This window comes from Balaenoptera acutorostrata, chromosome 11 (genome assembly GCF_949987535.1).
Source record: "Balaenoptera acutorostrata chromosome 11, mBalAcu1.1, whole genome shotgun sequence".
NCBI classification, from domain to species: domain Eukaryota; kingdom Metazoa; phylum Chordata; class Mammalia; order Artiodactyla; family Balaenopteridae; genus Balaenoptera; species Balaenoptera acutorostrata.
Window position 1 is genome coordinate 86,118,674 of NC_080074.1, and position 13,709 is coordinate 86,132,382.

Here is a 13,709-nt window from a genome sequence, read left to right on the forward strand (position 1 = left end):
GATTTAATTTGGGACAATCTACACTGAGGAAATTATCCTAAATTAAAATATAAAAAGTTTGAGCCTAAGGCAATCTAGTGTTGCTCAAAACAGTGTAACTTTGGAAACAATGTAGATGATTATCAGGATAAAAAGGAAAAACTGTAATAATATGGCAAAAGATTATAGTATAATTTAAAGCAAAAAAATTGTAAGTACAATATGATTACAAATGTAGAATTTGCATAGACTACAAAATGAATGGAAGGACTAATTCTAAAATGACAGTGGCAGTTAACAATTAGTAGTCATTTGAGAAGTAGAAATTAGCTCAAGTGTTGGCTTTTGTACATACAGGAGCTATATGTTTAGAGAGGAAAGCAAAACAAAACCAACTCGTAAATACTTTTTTAAAAATAAAAGTATGACAATAAATAGAACTTCTATTTATTTGAAATATTGAGGCTTTTAAATTATTTTGATGAAGAGGAATTTGGTTATTTTAGAGATATCTCAAGTAACTAAAGTCATAATATGTTTTTTGCCTAATATGGAAAACAAGGTTATAAGCTTCAAAAAAGAAGTAATTTAATCTTTGGTTAAATTTTCATCAGTGTGAACCTTCAAACATTTTTATTCCACAGTGGAAACACTACATTCAATGTGATGGGAGTCCTGATCCTTCAATATCCCAAGAAATTAATACTTTTATTAGCTTGTGGAAAGAGGAAACCAATGAGACTTTTGAGGCAGTGACTGCGAAGAGTAAACTAGTGCTAAATGTAAGTATTTAAGTATTATTCTGTAATTTTAAATTATGTAAATTACAATTGTCTGATATTGACTCTAAAAATAGAAATAAATTAAAGTATTTTTCAGTTAATAACACTACTACTTCCTTGGCTGTGGAGAAACATATTTGCTCATCTTTTTTATTTTTGGCACTCCTAAAAACCTCTTGCCACCTTAGGTAAGATCAGCCTAACATAAATTTGAAACAGTAACTGTATGTATATCTAATTCAAGAAAAAATCAAGTTGCATCCATTTATGTAGATAGCTCGAGTGCAAAAATGTATGGTTTTATCCTCAGCCAGAATTGTGCACCATTCAGTGATTCACTACACGTTTTTTTTAATGTTAACTATGAGCCAGGCACCTCTTTTAAGCACTGGAAGTACAAAGATGAATAAGAATATCCTACCTTCTGTTTCTGCAAATAGGATGGATAGGCTAACCTGAGGAGCTACCACATTACCAATGCACTTAAAAATGCTAGGAAAAAAAATTTAACGACATTTAAATCCATTGCCTAGCTCAAAAGAAGGCAAAGGAGAATCTTGGAGGCCATAAAACAATTCAGAAAAGTGGGCAAGTCTCAAAGTCAGTGGCCTCCCAGAGAGTGTCTATTTGTTAATCCCTGGTGGCTTAGCACTGGTTTAAAGGGCAATCAGGAGGCAAAGCCTAGGGTACAAGGAAGGTAGCAAGTTGGATCAGAGACACTTTTATGGCTGGGAACCTCAAAATGGTAATGTGGATAAATAGGGGAAAACCTACTTTGCAAAGGGAGATGTTAAGAGCTTGATTGGCTCAACGTTTAGCTTAATGAAGGGAAAACAAAAATGTCTCTACTGAGAATTCTTAATAATGAGTGAGTCAGGAGTTAGACTGAAGAATTTATCAGAATACAGCACAGAGAGATAAAGAGATGAAAAATATCAAAGAGTAGTTAACAGACATGTATGATGGAGCAAAAAGGACTAAATGTATATTGATAAGGAGTACCAGAAGGAGACAGAGAGACATAGAAGAATGAGGGAGAGACAATATTCAAAGAGATAGTGGCTGACGATTTTCCAGAATCCTCAGAAACCCAACAAATCCCAAGTTAGGATACAAAGAAAGGAATCCACACTTAGGTACACCTACATAATATTAGAAACTAGAAGGAATTCACTCCTCTTGGTCCTTTTATCCTCTAATGCTTTTTGTTTCCATTTCTGCCATGTTGTGCTTCTTGTCACTGTGGTTTACTTCTCCATGTTGCTATAAAATGGAATAACTCCAGACTGTTACGGTCATAACATGCTCGCCTAATTTAATCTGGAAAACAAGCTTATGAGATTCATTTTACATATGAAGAAACGGGTTGTGACTTGCTTACGGTCCCCTATGAGACCTTAGATGGGCATTACTCTGACTTTCCAAAGACTCCAAAGAGCCTCCCATGAAGTGTTTGGATGCTAATGGATTCATCATACAGTATTCTTGCCATTGCATATTCTCTCTCCCAGGGAAGCTGCCATAGCGTGATGCTGGTCCAGGAATCTGCTGCTCTTTGATTAGCAGGAAGGCAGCAGGAAGTAGTACTAAAGTTCACCAGTGATGAGCTGGATGTGACACCTTCCTGTTATGAATGTGGGATACAGAAGCAGAAGTAATGAATAGTAGGGAAGATGAGAAAAGGATAAGTGAAACAAAACAGGAGCTAGATGAGGAGAGTAATCAATAATAATAGGAAACTAAAGCAGGAAGCCACAAGACTAACAGAAAGAATTGGATAGCAGTGATCGCATGGTAAACACCAAGTTCCAAATTATCAAATTTATTTATTTGACAAACTCTTATATAATATTTACTATGCCAGGCTTTCTCAGCCTGGTTCAGTTTATTCATGTTGTTGCTGAATTCCCCCAGTAACCCAGTGAGGTATGCACCGTTATCCCCATTTTACAAACAAAGAAGGCGAGGCACAGAGATGTTAAATAACTTGCCCCAGATCACACCACTGGTAAGAGGTGGCAAGGATGGAAGCCCAGCTTTCTGGCTTGAGCCCATATTACCCAGCTATCTCTCTTAATTTAGAAATTTTCTGTATGTTATCTATGTCAGTGTTCAAAATTAAACTTTGCTATTTATTAGTTGTTCCTTGATCATGCTGTACCTTAATTTCTCCCAACACTCTAAATATCTCTCCACTTTCTTCCTGCTTGTGTGATTTCTGAGAAGTTGGATATAATTCTTAACTTTGTTCCTCTAAAGGTAAGGTGTTTTTTTCCCTTTGGCTGCTGTCAGGAGTTTTTCTTTGTCTCTGATTTTCTGTATTTTGAAAATGGTATGCTTAAATAGGTTTTTTTTTTTTGGCATTTATCTTGCTTGGTGTTCTCTGAGCTTCCTGGATCTGTGGTTTGGTGTCTGACATTAGTTTGGGGGAAATTCTCAGTCATTATTATTTCAAATATTTCTTCTGTTCCTTTCTCTTTCTTTTCCTTCTGGTATTTCCATTATGTGTATGCTTCCTTTTTTTTGTAGCTGTCCCAAGGTCCTTGGATATTCTGTTCTGTTTTTTTAAGTCCTTGTTCTCTTTGCTTTTTGGTCTTTTGAGGATTCTATTGATAAATCCTCTTGCTCAGAGATTCCTTCCTCAGCTGTGTCCAGTTAAGGAGTAAGTCTTTCAAAGACATTCTTCATTTCTGTTGCAGTGTTTACGACCTCTAGCATTTCTTTTTGGTTCTTTCTTAGGATTTCCATCTCTCTGCTTTACATCGCCCATCTATTCTTGCATGCTGAATACTTTATCCATGAGAGCCCCTAGCATATTAAAAACAGGTGTTTTAAATTCCTGGTTTGATCATTATAATATCCTGCCATGTCTGGTTCTGATGTTTGCTCTGTCTCTTCAAATTGTGGTTTTTACCTTTTGATATAACTTTTAATTTTTTCTTGATAGCCAGACATGATGTACTGGGTAAAAAGAACTGCTGTAAATAAGCCTTTAATAATGTGGTGGTGAGGTAGGTTGGGGGAGGGGAAGACTTCTATAGTCTTGTGATTAGGTCTCAGTCTTTAAGTAAGCTTATGCCTCTGGACGGTGAACTTCACAAGCGTTTTTACTTTTTCTTATCCCCTCTTAGGTGAGAGGGAATGGCTAGAGCCAGCTGGAGTTGGGTATTTCCTTTCCCCCAGGTGAGTTCGGCTCTGATAAAATTCCAGCAGGTTAGGCTCCAGTTAATTAATTTCCCCTGAGATCAAGCCTTGTTAAGAACAGAGTGCTCAGGCGTATTTCAAAATGCTTCCTTTCCCCCTCCTCCTGCCAGAAGCAGGAGGGAATTTCTTTCCCCCATATTTATCGTGGGGACCTGGTTGAGCTCCTGCAGGTAAGTCTCACAATACTATGGGCTCTCACGCTCCCAAGACTTCATCCTCCGGGAGGTTTTTTTTTTTTAATTTATTTTTATTTTTGGCTGCATTGGGTCTTTGTTGCTGCACATGGACTTTCTCTAGTTGCACTGAGCAGGGGCTACTCTTCGTCGTGGAGCGCAGGCTTCTCATTGCGGTGGCTTCTCTTGTTGCAGAGCATGGACTCTAGACACACGGGCTTCAGCAGTTGTGGCATGCGGTCTCAGTAGTTGTGGCACATGGGCTCAGTAGTTGTGGTGCATGGGCTTAGCTGCTCTGTGGCATGTGGGATCTTCCCGGACCAGGGCTCGAACCCATGTCCTTTGCATTGGCAGGCGGATTCTTAACCACTGCACCACCAGGGAAGCCCCCCTCTGGGAGTTTTTAACTCTCAGAGTTTTCCACCCTGAGTTCCCAGCAATTCATTGTTTACAGTTCAGGTTTACAGACCTGGCACTGGTTCCTGCAGTGGTTTCTGCTCCTGACATTCTGCTCTGATAAACTGACTCCCTGTATTCACCTGTAGGTCTCTCCAATCTTGGGGACAGGGATTTGCTCTGTGTCCTCCCCTCTTTTATGGAACAAAGAATAGTAGTTGGTTATTCAGTCTGTTCAGCTTTTCACTTGTTAGGATTGAGTGGTGTCTTCCAAGCTCCTTACTGGTGGAACCAGGTTGCCTCAGTTTCCTCATCTATAATATAGGCACAATAAACAGTACCTACCTTATAGAGTTATGATGGGATGAAATGGATTAAAACATATAAAGCATTTAGAACAGTTCCTGGCAAATAGTAACCATTCAGTAAATGTTAGTAATTCTCCTCCTCCTCCTCTTCCTCTTTCTCCTCACTCTCCTCCTCCTCATCATTTTGTTATTGTTTCTATTGTTCCACAGTCTTAAGTAGTGACAAGCTGTGCCTCCTCTATCAGCTCGCTAATGACAGCTCTGTTACACATAGTATAGAATTCTTATAGTGGAGCTTTTGGAGGAAATATTTTATTTTTCCAGGATCTTAAATAATAGAATAAATACAGAAAAGTATTTTTATATGTTTTACTGGTGATGTGTTCCTCAATTCAAAAGTGATAAAACGTCCCCCATTTCACTTTTTCTTTGTGTGTCAGATTACTTTAATCGTAAATTTTTACTTTATATTTTTACTTTTACTTATAGTTAATTGAGAAATTGAAGTTAATTTTATTGGAAACTCCATCATATGATTTGCAAGAGAAAAATATAATACAGTACCAAGGATCAATTCTAGAACTGCAGGAGCTCCTTCATCTTAAGTTTAACATAGCCACAGAAATACTTCTCAGAGTAAGTGTGATATTTTGCTTTATATGTTATTATTGACTTTTGTAAGAGTTAAGATTTTATATTATATAATTTTTAAAGTCCAGGGTCCTTTATTTTTTTTGAAGATTTAAAAGCTTATGGAAAAGTCAGTAGAACAACTTAAGGCACATGTATTTATCCAGATTTAACAACTGTGAATATTTTATTTTTAAAGAAATGAAACATTATCAGTGTAGCTAAAGTCTAGATTTTTTTTTTCTTATACTTGCTAAAGTTTATCAGGACCATTATGAAAATAAATTCACAAAACCTTGTATGTTAGCTATACACTCTAGAGAAATCAGTTGACACAAGATTACAATTACTGGTAGTCACTCTATTTTTCCCAAATGTCTTAGTACTAATGATAATATTCAAATAATTATAGAGCCACTGTTATACCTAAGAAAATTAATAATAATTCCATAATGTATTCCAATATCCAGTCCATATTTAAATTTTCCCTAATATTCCATAAATATCTTCTATAGCTGTTTTTGTTTTGTTTTGTTTTTTAAATCAGAAAACAATGTAAGGTCACACCTTGCTTTTGGCTGTTTTCTCTCTTGGTTTCTTTTGGTCTAGAACACAATCACCTTTATAGGCTTGGTAGAATATGTTCTAATTATAAAAAGAACTGTAGGGCTTCCCTGGTGGCGCAGTGGTTGAGAGTCTGCCTGCTAATGCAGAGGACATGGGTTCAAGCCCTGGTCTGGGAAGATCCCACATGCCGCGGAGCAACTAAGCCCATGAGCCACAATTACTGAGCCTGCGTGTCTGGAGCCTGAGCTCCGCAACAAGAGAGGCCGCGACAGTGAGAGGCCCGCGCACCGCGATGAAGAGTGGCCCCCACTTGCCACAACTAGAGAAGGCCCTTGCACAGAAATGAAGACCCAACACAGCCAAAAATAAATAAATTAATTAAAAAAAAAAAACTGTAAAGAAGGCTTATTGTTATTGTTAAGTTTATTCTTGGCAGTAATATTCATATTATAATTTTGCAGCTATTTTATCTATATTGTAAGAAAAAGCCAGTAAGGAAATGTATTATAATTATTAGTAATCAAGATTTTTATTCTAAGAGAAAAAAGATATATAGAAGAAAAGAAGATTAGAAAAAAATACCGTAATGTTAAATTTGTAATGGAAGTATCAGTATGAACCAGATTTCTTTTTATTCCATAAAAAGGAACCAGGTATAATTGTGGTAAATGGCTGATTCGAGTTTGGGGCAGGGAAAGTGAAAGATAAGGTTGTTATTGAAAGATGAGTTTGAGTTATCTTGTGCTAGAAAACAAGTAAATACTCAAAGACTAATGGAGTCGTAGCCAAAGAGACAGGACTAAAAGAAGCTCCCACTGGTCAAGTTGGGGATAATTTGAATATCAGAAAGAATAATGACTATAATTGATTATAGCAGGCGTCCCCAACCCCCAGGTCGAGGACCGGTACTGGTCCATGGCCTGTTAGGAACGGGGCCGCACAGCAGGAGGTAAGTGGTGCGTGAGCGAGGGAAGCTTCATCTGCCGCTACCCATTGCTTCCCATCGCTCACATTACCGCCTGAACCGTTCCCCCCCACCACCTCAGTACGTGGAGAAATTGTCTTCCACGAAACCAGTCCCTGGTGCCAACAAGGTTGGGGACCTCTGGATTATAGAACCTTGAATAAAATAAAAATTCATGAGTCTATAGTGACATTCCAAAATGGAAAGGAGAAAGTGGAGTGGCGGGTAGAGAGAACAGTTCTTTACAGAAGAATACCACCTGATGAATGTGGAAGGAATGATCAGTAAGATAATAACCATTTTTCAATCCCCAATGTAATAATTGATGAGGATCATCAATGGCTACCTCAATAAGTAGGCGAAAAGTTTGGGAACACATTATTCTCATAGTGCCAAAGTATTAGACCACAGATTACTTATTGACTAGGATAAATGTACTTTGCAAGGGGAGATAGGGGTAGTCACCACGTTAACTAAGTGATCAAGTCCACATTGTTAACAGTAGGACATCATATGCCTCCTGATAGGATGCAATGTGAGGAACACAACATTACCTATTGTGCCTTCTTGCCGAAAATTGTTCATCTAATCTGATTAAACCTACCTAGACCTAACTTCCAGTGTACAAAAAATAAAGGGAACAGAGGAGCAAGTTAAACCATGAGGAAACAGCTAGATAAATTCACAATGTGGAACAGTTCTACAAGGCAACTATCCTGGACACTTCAAAAAGTTAATGTCACAGGAAAAAAAAGTGTGGGAGAACAATCACTTTTATTTCTTTTTTTTTTCTTTTCTTTTTTTTTCTTCTTTGGCCACACTGGCACAGCTTGCAGAATCTTAGTTCCCCCACCAGAGATCGAACCTGTGCCCCGTGAAATGGAAGTATAGAGTCCTAACCACTGGACCACCAGGGAATTCCCAGAACAATCACTTAAAAAAAAAAAAAGCAATAAATTCAACTCCCAGTACATTTAAATTTGTACATTATAGGAACCAAATACATATTGACTTATTTAAGCCCTTTGAAAAACTAATATCTTAAGCAATAGGCATCAAGCTATGTTAGTCTTTATAAAAGAATTCTTAAGAACATCCTTAAATTGTGTGTTTAATGTTGATTATCAAGTATTGGACTAGTAAAACACATGACTCATCTGGATATTTTGTTTTCTAAACTTGGCATGTTCAGAAATAGGCTACCTTTTGCAGTAGTATAATCTACATTTTAATAAGGTAAGGATAAAGAAGCATGTATATAGTTAAAATGAAAAGTCACAATAATGTTAAAATTGAAAAGGGTAACCTGAGAGTAATCCACAAGTGCTACCTGGGAATACAGGAGCAACTTCAATCCTCAGACACCGTAAGAGAAACTGAGTAGAAAATGGGGAGCATATTTAATTGAGTAAATATGTTTTTATCGTTTAGAGAATTTTTTAAAACAATTCTTTGTTATTTTGATTGAACCTTATTTTTACCCAAATTACTCTTTTATTTTTATTTTTTTTCAAGGTTTCTTTTTTTATTATTATTTATTTTTTGGCTGCGTTGGGTCTTTGCTGCTCTGCGTGGACTTTCTCTAGTTGCGGCAAGCGGGGGCTACTCTTTGTTGCGGTGTGCGGGCTTCTCATGGCGGTGGCTTCTCTTGTTGAGGAACACCGGCTCTAGGCGCATGGGCTTCAGTAGTTGTGGCTCGCGAGCTCTAGAATGCAGGCTCAGTAGTTGTGGCGCACAGGCTTAGTTGCTCCTCAACATGTGGAATCTTCTCAGAACAGGGATCGAACCCGTGTCCCCTGCATTGGCAGGTGGATTCTTAACCACTGCACCACCAGGGAAGTCCCCAAATAACTCTTTTAATATTGAAGGGAATCCAACACCTAAGTGATGAAATAACTTATCTAAATTGCATAATTTATGAGACCTCTAATCTTAATAATGTTTTCTTCTTCTCTTACAGCAAGCTAGTACTTTAGCAGATCTGGACAGTGGAAACATGGAAAAAGTCATTCGAGATGAAAATGTTACTCTATATGTATGGGCAAACCTCAAGAAAAATCCAAGGTATTCCCATGGGTGATACTGTAGGTCTGAAGACATTATAGTCACATGACCAGGCAGATGCCTGTTGCATTGCAGCATGGCATACTTATAAAAACCCATGTTAAAAAGTCAGCCAACTGGGGTTTGACTCAGAGACCTGCCATTTATCTTAGGCAAGTTACTTAGCCTTGTTATGCCTCAGTATATCAACAGTAAAATGATGATTATATCACTTAACTTAATAGGATTGGGCTGAGGATTAAATGTTAACACATGTAAAGGTCATACATAGCATGGTGTCTAGCACAAATATACACTGACTAAATATCAGGGTCCTCCTCTTCTTTTCACCCACTTAACCTCCCTCCCCACCAAAAAGTAGAAGTGGTAGGTGCTTTCTACATGGCAATCTGAAACTTTTTAAAAATTTATCTTTTGTGAACTGTTAAAAATAATACTTTCAAAAAAGAATACTTTTCATATTTATTATTTTTTAGATAATTTAAGTGATGTTTCCCCGATTATTTTCAACAAAGTAATATCATTCTGAGGAATGATAGAGATAATGATAAATTCACGATCATTTGGTTGCTGCTTTATCTCAAACATTTCAAAATAATTGAGTTAGTATGACAGCAAGTTTTAGGAAAAAATGATCTGAATAAAAGTTAGGAGGCCTAGGTTCTGGTCCCAACTCTGAAAAGACTAGTCCTGTGACAGTGGAAAGTATTGGACTTTATTTCTGGTATTTAGTAAAAGTGAGGAACAAAGTATTTTCCAAGTTACATTTGCTACAAAATACTCTGTGGTTTAAATCAGAGTCAATATATTAATATAACCTTTTTCATTGTAAAATATGTTATATCCAGAAGGATGAAGGAAATTAATCTATAATTTTAAAAGAAGAAAAGTAAAATGAATATCCCTGTATTAACTACCCAGGCTTAAGAAGAGAATTAGATGGTATCTTTTACTAAGATAAGGAATAGTGGAAGCAGAACAAGTTTTGTTTTACTTTGATGGTGATGGTGAGAGAGCAGGGGGTGGTCAGTATGATGAGCTCAGTGTCAGACTTGTTGAGTTTGAAGTACCTGTGACACATCAAAGTGCAACTGTCTGAAAGCATTGAGAGAAATCTGAGTTGGAGACATATTTTGCAGAGTCATACAGATTGATAGTTCTTAACTTTTGGGGAGTCATAGACTCTTATGAACTTTATTACATATGCTCACACATATGTAAGGGCATTTTGGGACCTTTTAAAGTTCATTCAGGGATGCTTCTTCCCCTAGGAAACATAGAACTCATGTTAAATACTCCTGATAATATACATAATAATTGAAGCCATAGAAATAATAATATCCAGAGAGAGTATGTAGAGGGAGAAGAAAGAAGGGCTCGGGATGGAGAGTCAAGTAACATCAATGTTTAAGGGATGCTTAGGAAGGAGACCATACAAAGGAAACAGAGAAGGAGCTGCCAGAGATGGAGGAGAAGAGTATGGAGTCATGGATCCCAAGAGAGAGTTTTGAGAAGGTAACATCAGCAACTGGATCCAAATGCTGCAAAGAAAGCAAGTATGGGTCAGGACTCAAAACTGTGGTGAAATTAAAGTGGAGAGAAATACTGCTTAGGTATAAATTTACAACAGACATAGAATTTTCTAGAGCCTCATCCTTTTTGTTAAATTAATTAACAGGTACAGAAGTATCAGATTCTCTGAGACACAAATTGGATTTGAAATTCCAAGGATATTAGCAACATCTGACATTGCTCTACGACTCCTGCATACTCACTATGATCATGTCACGCCATTAGGCCCTGTTCCAACAGCACCACAAGAACACACGTCCACGGTAACTTACTTTGGCAAAGATGAAGTTAAGAGTGTAGAAGCAGCAGTCAGCAAAGATCTCCAAGAAGAGTATAATGAACAAGAAAATGAGTCTAACGTAGTTCATGAGGAAGAAACAAAAGTTGACGAACAAGGTGGTATTGAAGGACAAACGGTAAGACACTTATTTTTTTTAAATAAGAATTTAATTGCATTTTTTTTATTTTAATTTTTTTGGCTGTGCTGTGCAGCATGTGGGATCTTAGTTCCCCAACCAGAGATCAAACCTGTGCCCTCTGCAGTGGAAGCGTGGAGTCCTAACCACTGGACTGCCAGGGAATTCCCTGAGACATTTTAAATGTATATTTTTTCTTCATGCAACAGGTGTTATAGATTCCCTTGATGCATTCTCAAGATTTTTTCCTAAACAACTAGAAACTGAAAGCTACTTTCTTGCCAATGGCTCACTTTTGTGTGTTTGTGTTTTTTTCTTGCCTTCTATTCATAGTCACTATTCATAGTTGAGCCTGTTGCTTCTATATCCTAAAGTTGAGGACAGGAATTGCTAATTTTTATTTTAGGTTCACTCCCAAAAAGCTTTGAAGCAATTTAATTTGTGCGTATTTATTATATTTCAAACTCACTTAAGGGAACTTGTGATAACTACTTTCACGAACTGAAGGATTATCTTACATTACTCTTACTTCCTCAGCTTTTGGTTTTGTAAGAAAGAATTATATGAAGTAAAAACTGATATTTTTTAAACTGTTGTACTCTCTTAAAATTTGACATCTTTAGATATAATAATATGTTAGTTGAGCAATTTAATAATCATATTCTGTTAGTTGGTTTCTGTTCTTTTTTTCTTTCTATTTCCAGGATTTTCAAGCTACTTACTTATTAAGGTAGAATAAATTGTCTCTTTAGAATTTATTAATACTTTCTCAGAACTGAGCAGCTTTTTGTTTGGCCATGGACAATTTGCATTTTAGGAAGGACCAGGTTTTCCTACAGGTACTTAAGATATGAAGTGTATTGGTTTATTGGTTTGTTTTCTTTAAACACAGGTGAGGGTTAAGAATTAAATTGAGTACAAATTTGAAATCAGAATAAGGATTATTAGATATTCTAAGAACATATTTAATTGAAAAATTCCATTTGATTCCACCAGAATCAAAAATTATAATGATTCTGCAGCAATATAAAAAATGGATAAGACATGATGGTCAGTACAAAGAACAGTATTTAGCGTGTGATTACAATGATGAAAAAATTAAAAAGGCATAAGGGGAGGAGAGCCCAGAAACCTGTATATAGCTGATATTTCACAGAAGTGGGAAATAAGTGATTGGTTCTTCTTAAAAAATTTGTCACTTTTAAAGGAATGTTTTTTGAGCAATCTGGTAGCTTTTATAATGAAAAAATTCATTTTCCCTCTCAGGTAGCATGGTAGCATTAATAGAGTTCAACAGTATTTCCAGTTTTCTTCCCTTTCCTGGACAGGAAGGAAAGACTTACACTGCTCGCCCCCTTGAAATTAGGGGTGACCGTGTGACTTGCTTTAGCTAGTAAGATGTGAGTGGAAGTGACACACTGATTTCTAAGGGGGGGAAAATAAAGAATGAGTAAATGGGTGCTGGATGTTACATTATTTAAACGTGCAGTAGAAAATAAAATGAAGACCCATAAACTTACAATAAAATTTGGCAGGATTTTTGACTGAAAATTCATGAAAACAAAGAACAAATTAAAAACTATCAAAATTGTTGTATGAAAAGAGTATCCAGAAATGTTTGGTCTTGATCTGATAAAAATATTGAATAACTTCTGCTCCTCAAGTTCCTTGATCATATTTTATGAAAAACCCATCAACAGTTTACCTAAGAATTTGCCATTACTAATTTAAAAGTTATGAAACAGTAATTAGAAAACATATAATTTGAAATATTACTTGAATTTAGATGGCTAAAGCAATTCTTCCTTATGCATGTATGTCTCAGTTAAAGCAGCCTTATGCAGTAATGACTCATTATAGTTCTGTGTATAAAACTACCAAAAAATAGTTTTATATTAAATATATCAGCATATGAAATCACTATAATATCAAACAGTGCAGTTATATATTTTTCTCCAGGTCCGTCATCTATTAGAGTAAGAAGTCATTTCCTTTACTCTCAGCTGGTGAGCTCAAAGAAGTTACCAAGCTAAGCTTTCCTCAGTTAAATGGCCCTTTCCAACGTGTTTGACTATATGTTTTTTTTCTATTATTCTTTAATGTTTTATTGAACCATTTCAATTTATAATGATGACTACAGGTATACCAATGCTAATGTTGATAATGCCACAAAAGTACGTCAAGGAAAAGCATTCTACTGAATGGTAATGCATATTTTATGGAATACTGAAGCTCTTCTCAAATAAGTAGCCTAGGAAACCCAGAGTAAAGATCAGACAATTAGTAATATAGCAGAAATAGTTTTACCCTATGAAACTTCACCACAGCCTGGGAAGCTTGACTGAGAATTGTGTGAATGGTACATGGAGGAACCTGACTGGCAGAACTTTGTTATCAGGGGATTGAAAAAGAGAAAATTGCCTAGCAGATGAGACTAAACTTAATTTAGTTAGCACCCCTATTTCCAGGACCCAGTCCTCTCATCACACCAAACAAGCATGTGTGTAGATGCTTATGCTTATGGATGTGTGCTCTCCCATCCTTCCAAAACCCCCACGGCATTCTGAAAAGTTAACGTGAGTAATGCCGAAGTAGGGATGATTTCCACAGAAGCAGAAGAATCCCATAGTACTGCCTAAGTGTACTGAGGCAGG

The 13,709-nt window shown here is 36.6% G+C and overlaps 1 protein-coding gene across 7 annotated transcripts in view; it reads left to right on the forward strand.

Moving 5' to 3' along the window:
- The window catches only part of DNAI7 (dynein axonemal intermediate chain 7), an 84,791-nt gene that overhangs the window by 22,206 nt on the left and 48,876 nt on the right, over positions 1-13,709 (forward strand). For 6 of the 7 annotated variants that reach the window (XM_057556492.1, XM_057556495.1, XM_007194848.3 and 3 more), the window contains 4 exons: positions 624-761; positions 5,332-5,478; positions 8,964-9,067; positions 10,746-11,055. In XM_057556492.1, coding sequence (XP_057412475.1) covers positions 624-761; positions 5,332-5,478; positions 8,964-9,067; positions 10,746-11,055 — 699 coding nt within the window. Of the gene's footprint in view, positions 1-623; positions 762-3,892; positions 3,945-5,331; positions 5,479-8,963; positions 9,068-10,745; positions 11,056-13,709 lie in introns of those variants that run through there. The other variant, XM_057556497.1, reaches the window with a different exon arrangement.